Source organism: Gymnodraco acuticeps, unplaced genomic scaffold (assembly GCF_902827175.1).
Source record: "Gymnodraco acuticeps unplaced genomic scaffold, fGymAcu1.1, whole genome shotgun sequence".
Classification (NCBI taxonomy): domain Eukaryota; kingdom Metazoa; phylum Chordata; class Actinopteri; order Perciformes; family Bathydraconidae; genus Gymnodraco; species Gymnodraco acuticeps.
In genome coordinates this window covers 22,501-28,869 of record NW_022991541.1, presented here as the reverse complement: position 1 = coordinate 28,869, position 6,369 = coordinate 22,501, and the positions used below count along the sequence as shown (strand labels likewise).

General features: G+C 40.1%; 1 protein-coding gene across 3 annotated transcripts in view; it reads left to right on the top strand.

Annotated features, from left to right (window-relative positions):
- The first annotated feature begins 6 nt into the window (after nt 1-6).
- The window catches only part of LOC117533477 (ubiquitin carboxyl-terminal hydrolase 22-like), a 28,834-nt gene continuing 22,471 nt past the window's right edge, over nt 7-6,369 (top strand). The window contains exons 1-2 of one of the 3 annotated variants that reach the window (XM_034197254.1): nt 7-382; nt 661-828. In XM_034197254.1, coding sequence (XP_034053145.1) covers nt 212-382; nt 661-828 — 339 coding nt within the window. In that variant the 5' untranslated portion in view covers nt 7-211. Of the gene's footprint in view, nt 829-6,369 lie in introns of all 3 variants that reach the window. The other 2 variants (XM_034197255.1, XM_034197257.1) reach the window with 2 other exon arrangements.

Below are 6,369 nucleotides of genomic sequence, written 5' to 3'. Positions count from 1 at the left end.
TTATTACAAGAGGGTGAAGTCAACAAACCAAACTGTCCTGTCATTTGGGAGCTTGAGCTTTTGCGATTGTGGATCTGTTATAATAAATTGTTTAAGAATATAGCTGTGGGTTTCATGGTTTGTGAAAATAACTTCTATCCCTATTTTACACTGTTTTAATGTGGATTTCCATCCGTTTTACGGTCCTGATTGATAAAATGAAGCTGATTTCATGTGTCAGCCAATCACGTGCTCATACAGGCGGATGTGGCTTCCAGGAAAATCGCACCAATCACGACGCGGCATTTACTTCACAGAGGCGGGACTTAGCCGAGAAAAGAAAGTTGTCAAACGTCAATCATACGTATTACTCGCTTCTGATTGGTCCACCGGTTTGAATGAGGTGGGTCTTGAACTACAGTCACCGTGTAAATTCCATTGCTAACCAACTTTAGCCAGCCTGCTAACATGTAATTCAGCGACCACATTGGTGGATTTAAAGAACATAAATAATGTTTTATTTAACATAGAGTATTATTAGATAACAATGTCATCTCCTGCATGTGTCTCTGTTATTGCAAACATGTGCAGTTAGGCAAAACTGCAGCAATCTGGAACCTGCAGAGCTAAAAAAACAAAACACAAAACGTTTCTCCTGGGTCTGCGTTGCGGGGATTTGAGGTTTCATCGCCCGGAGAGAGGACACTATTCCCGGGTGTTGGGATTACCATGAGTCCTGGAGGATGTCCGCATGTCAGTAGCTTCAAAGTGGACAACTGGAAGCAGAATCTGAGGGTGATCTATCGGTGCTTCGTGTGGAGCGGGTCAGCTGAGACCAGAAAACGCAAGGTAACAAGAAGAAGGAGACTCTAATGACGTGTGTGTGTGTGTGTGTGTGTGTGTGTGTGTGTGCGCGCGTGTACACCGCCCTTCCAAAACAACACACACATCTGACACTGGAGTCAAATGCAACCCATGTTCTCAGTGTCATCTTGGGTATATTGGGCTAGACAAATCCTAAAATCACTGGTGAAAAGTAACCAAGTACAGACACCCAAGTACTGTACTTTACTACAATTTTGAGAGGCTTGCACTTGAGTATTTCTGCTCCACTACAGTTCAGAGGTACATGGTGTACTATTACTCCACTACATGTATTTAATACCTTTAGTTACTTCACAGATGTGGATGAATGATGTGAAATATAATCAAGTGTTGAATCAGACTTTAGTTCCACCTGGAGTAAATCCACCAGCTACCCTGCAGTATACAAAGTCATTCAAACTAGCTGCTCCTTCACCAGCTTTGAGAACACTTTCATGATCAATCATTATAACACACATCATATATATTATTCTGAAATGGACCAATCTGCACAACGACTACTTTCACTGTCGCTACTTTCACTATATTTTGATGATAATACTTTTCTACTTGAGTAACATTTTGAACGCAGGACTTTTACTGTACAGAGTATTCCTACACTCTGGTACTTCTACTTTTACTCAAGTACAAGATCTGAGTACTTCTACTTTTACTCAAGTATAAGATCTGAGTACTTCTACTTTTACTCAAGTACAAGACCTGAGTACTTCAACTTTTACTCAAGTACAAGATCTGAGTACTTCTACTTTTACTCAAGTACAAGACCTGAGTACTTCTACTATTACTCAAGTACAAGACCTGAGTACTTCTCCTTTTACTAAAGTACAAGATCTGAGTACTTGTCCTTTTACTAAAGTACAAGATCTGAGTACTTCTCCTTTTACTAAAGTACAAGATCTGAGTACTTCTACTTTTACTCAAGTACAAGACCTGAGTACTTCTACTATTACTCAACTACAAGATCTGAGTACTTCTACTTTTACTAAAGTACAAGATCTGAGTACTTCTACTTTTACTCAAGTACAAGATCTGAGTACTTCTACTTTTACTCAAGTACAAGATCTGAGTACTTCTCCTTTTACTAAAGTACAAGATCTGAGTACTTCTCCTTTTACTCAAGTATAAGATCTGAGTACTTCTCCTTTTACTCAAGTATAAGATCTGAGTACTTGTCCTTTTACTCAAGTATAAGATCTGAGTACTTGTCCTTTTACTCAAGTATAAGATCTGAGTACTTGTCCTTTTACTAAAGTATAAGATCTGAGTACTTGTCCTTTTACTCAAGTATAAGATCTGAGTACTTCTCCTTTTACTCAAGTATAAGATCTGAGTACTTCTCCTTTTACTCAAGTATAAGATCTGAGTACTTCTCCTTTTACTCAAGTATAAGATCTGAGTACTTGTCCTTTTACTCAAGTATAAGATCTGAGTACTTCTCCTTTTACTAAAGTATAAGATCTGAGTACTTGTCCTTTTACTCAAGTATAAGATCTGAGTACTTCTCCTTTTACTCAAGTATAAGATCTGAGTACTTCTCCTTTTACTCAAGTATAAGATCTGAGTACTTCTCCTTTTACTAAAGTATAAGATCTGAGTACTTGTCCTTTTACTAAAGTATAAGATCTGAGTACTTCTCCTTTTACTAAAGTATAAGATCTGAGTACTTGTCCTTTTACTAAAGTATAAGATCTGAGTACTTGTCCCAGCTCTGCCTAAATCACCCGACAGAAACGGATGCAAACCACCCTCTTATCTCCCGGTTAGCTGCCTGTTTGCTCACTTCAAAGCTAGAGAGCGATAATGGATCATAAGCTGCTTGTTTGCTCTGGCTCTCAGCCTGCAGGACAGCAAGTATTTAAAATCCACCAAGCATATAACTGCAATCCTGCAAACCCCAATCCACAGTCAATGGCAGTGTATTAGTAATATGTGCTGATGTGTAAAGCCTATTGTAATTTCATTCATAGTGAAAACCTTTGCAGGTATCATTCACACTGGGGACGTTGGGGACATGTCACCACCTCTGTTTGAAATGGCTTTTTATCCCCAGATGTTAAACTGAAGCAAGCAGCAAGACATGTGGATAGGCATATTCGTCCTTTAACCAGAAAATAACTTACACAGCACATGAATTATGAAAAGGCATCAATATGTAACCATCTCTCCTCACTCATCATCCTGTCGGTGTTACAGCACGTGTGTGTTTCTGCTCTCTGAGAACAGTGTATTCATGTAGGAGTGTGTGTCTGTCACTCAAACACATCCTCTGCTGTCTTAGAGCAAAGAGTACACACACACACACACACACACACACAAACACACACACACACACACACAACTGAGTAGTTTATGGATATGCAGTAGTGGAAAGGAGCGATTCCACAGTGTTAAAATACTCAGTACCGCTCTATCTGTCATATTTGTGGGATGGCAGTGACGACGCTCTGCAGGCAGGATGTTATGGGAGAGCAGCAGAGGGTAATGTGTGTGTGTGTGTGTGTGTGTGTGTGTGTGTGTGTGTGTGTGTGTGTGTGTGTGTGTGTGTGTGGTGTGTGTGTGTGTGTGTGTGTGTGGTGTGTGTGTGTGTGTGGCCCGTTGTATGTACCGGACTGTTCCCAACTAAACAAAGGCATTGTGGTTTCTTACTGTAGACATCAACATGTTTTTGGGGTTTTGGTTAAATGCCTGGAATAAGGTGAAATGCAAGCTTAAATATATGTTATGTGTGTTTTTCTAGGCAGGGTTTCCTACGGTCATTTAAAAAACCTGGAAAAGTCATGGAAATGCAAATTCCAGGCCCTGGAAAAGTCATGGAAACAATATCTTTCCAAAGTCATGGAAATGTAACTAAAGTTGCATCAAATATAATTTATATTTATCTAATCGCCGAAATAGTAATACTATAATGATAATAGATACTGTATCGTATAGTAATGAAACGTAAAATGGCATTTAACTGACGAGGTGTTTTGCTGGTGAGAGATTTCAGTGGCTTTATCGTGAAGCTAGTAAGCCTATTTGATTTGTTTTAGATAGGCACAACGTGTTGCAGACCTTATTTTCCTGTTCCTTGTTAAAGTGGACATATCATGCTATATTTGAACAACATATTGTAGGGCCATACCTATTATATAAAGTATATAAATGTAGTTTTTTTTTTTTTAAATACCAAACAGATCCTGCATTTTAGCCATCCCTCATTTCGCAATTTGCTCTTTCCAGCGTTGTTTTTGCATGGGGCTGATTCTGTGAGCTGCAGCTGACCACGCCCCCTGCAGGAGAGGGGAGCGTGCTCTGAGATCAGCTGCTGGGAGAAGAGGGGGGAGAAAAAGAGATCTCCGTCCTCCGTGTTTTATTCTGATAGAAGTAAGAAGAGAAGTAACGGGGCAGAAAACCCTCCTTTTACGCAGCGGTCCAGACATAGACATCAAACGGCGACACATATTCAGTGTGCAGTTACTTTGGCACCATTAGGGCAGGATATCTAGATACTTTCCAAGGTTTGACATCATGAATTGTGCTACTTTTAAAGCAAGCAGCGATGTTTTCAAGTCTGTAATCAAAAAGCTCCTCAAAAACACTATCGAAGCAGTTCCTGCCGTTGCTACGTTAGTTCAAACAGTAACAACGGACTCTCTTTCTTAGCGGATGCATGTCAATTTAAATCAATACATAAAACTATTTGTTGTTGCACATTATCCCTTACATATGTTTATATAGAGTCATTATTCATTTGTTTTAAAGCAGGAGGCGCAAACACTTGCCTCGGGGAGGGAGACAAAGAGCCACAGCGGAGAATAAATAGAAGGGCAACCATGGCAACCATCCGCGGGAAGTCTTCTTCGCTGCTTTTGTGGTAGACTACAGCGCCACTTACAGGCCGGGCATATGTACTACAGCGTCTCCAGCGCTTTCGAGCGGCAATGGCCGGCCGTGGCCCAACCTCTCATTCCCCTGATTGGTGGAGAATTGACCACTAAGCGGAGCACCCCTTTTGTGACGTAGAAAATAATTCAAATCTGGATCAGTCTGTATCACATCCGTTACAGCCCCTTTTTTAGAGATTTGGGTACGGAGGAAAAGAGAGAGGGTTGTGTTTTCTGACACTTGGTGAGTTCCCTGGAACACCGGGGACACATATTCATGTATAAAGACGTACAAGAGTGCATTTTGCATGATAGGTCCCCTTTAAAATAAAAAAATGTCAGTGTCAGTTTTTTGGTCATGGAAAAGTCATTGAAAATCATTGGTGAAAAAGTGTATGAACCCTGTCTAGGACATAAAATACATTAGTTTAGATTTTTTAAAACACTAATTGTGAAGCTTTTACCTGTGTTAAAAGTGCATTTCTAGTATTTTACGCATCTTAACAAAGCGGTAGCTAACACGTGGCTAAATGAGATTACAGGTGTTAAAACCACAACGCACCTGTCGTTCAGATGTGATTACACACCTTTGGATTGTCAAGGTGACTGAATGCTTGAATCTGTGTCTGAAGGTCAGTCTGATGCAGTGTTAGGTCAGAGTGGATGATGGTTTTTCTCCTTCAAAACAATAGTCAAAATGTTCGCAGATGCAATTATTTTTCTTTGAGGAAGTGTGGGAGTTACATAACATTTGTGTTGCTGCTCTGCAGCTCAGCTAAAGTGAACCGAGGGGAATAGTGTGAGCTGCTTTTATTGGAATAACTGGGTAAACCAAAGGCATTCCCACAGAGGCTAATCATGCTAATGGGCCCTGCGTTTGTTTCCATGCAAAAACAGATATAATGAATCCTATGCTGGATGTTAATGTGGTGGAAAACATCAAATCACCCTGTAGACCAAACTCGGAAAATATCTGTAATCAAGATCCTTAAGATATACTAAGAAATGTGGTGCCCTTGGGAGGGATGTGAGCCAGTGTTGTCTGCTCTTCAGGGTCTTCAGCACATCTGTGCCAATATTCATCCCAGTAAACATGCCTTCTTGAAGCTCACACTGATCCCATGACAGATGACACGGTATGTCCCCGAGCAAATTAAAATGCAGGAAGCATGGCGCTAAGCACAGCATGCTAATATGGTGCTCATATGTGCTGTGCATCCATGTGATAGAATGTGCCTCTTTACGTATGACTCGATACAAGATGTGCAAATAAAAACACAGCCTCAAGAGAAAAGCATGAGTTATTAATCCTGTCATCCAGTGACGTGTCTCTGATTCGTGGATTTGAATCCTTTTAAATAGGTCGTATTATTATTATTATTTGTGGGTTTTCCCTTAACTGTATTGTGTTCAATCGAGAGGCGAAGTCACGCCCATCTACTTCCATGGGACCTTATTTGGGAAAAATGATGTATTGAAGTCAATGGAGAGAGAAAACGTATCTTTCGATCCCGTTTGAATTGTGCCATGAATTACACACATGATGTTTGTCAATCTTACAAATTATTTCCATGTCAAAAAAGTCACAGTTTGTGGTAAAACTGTTGAAATATAAGACTATGAAAAATACGCAACTAGA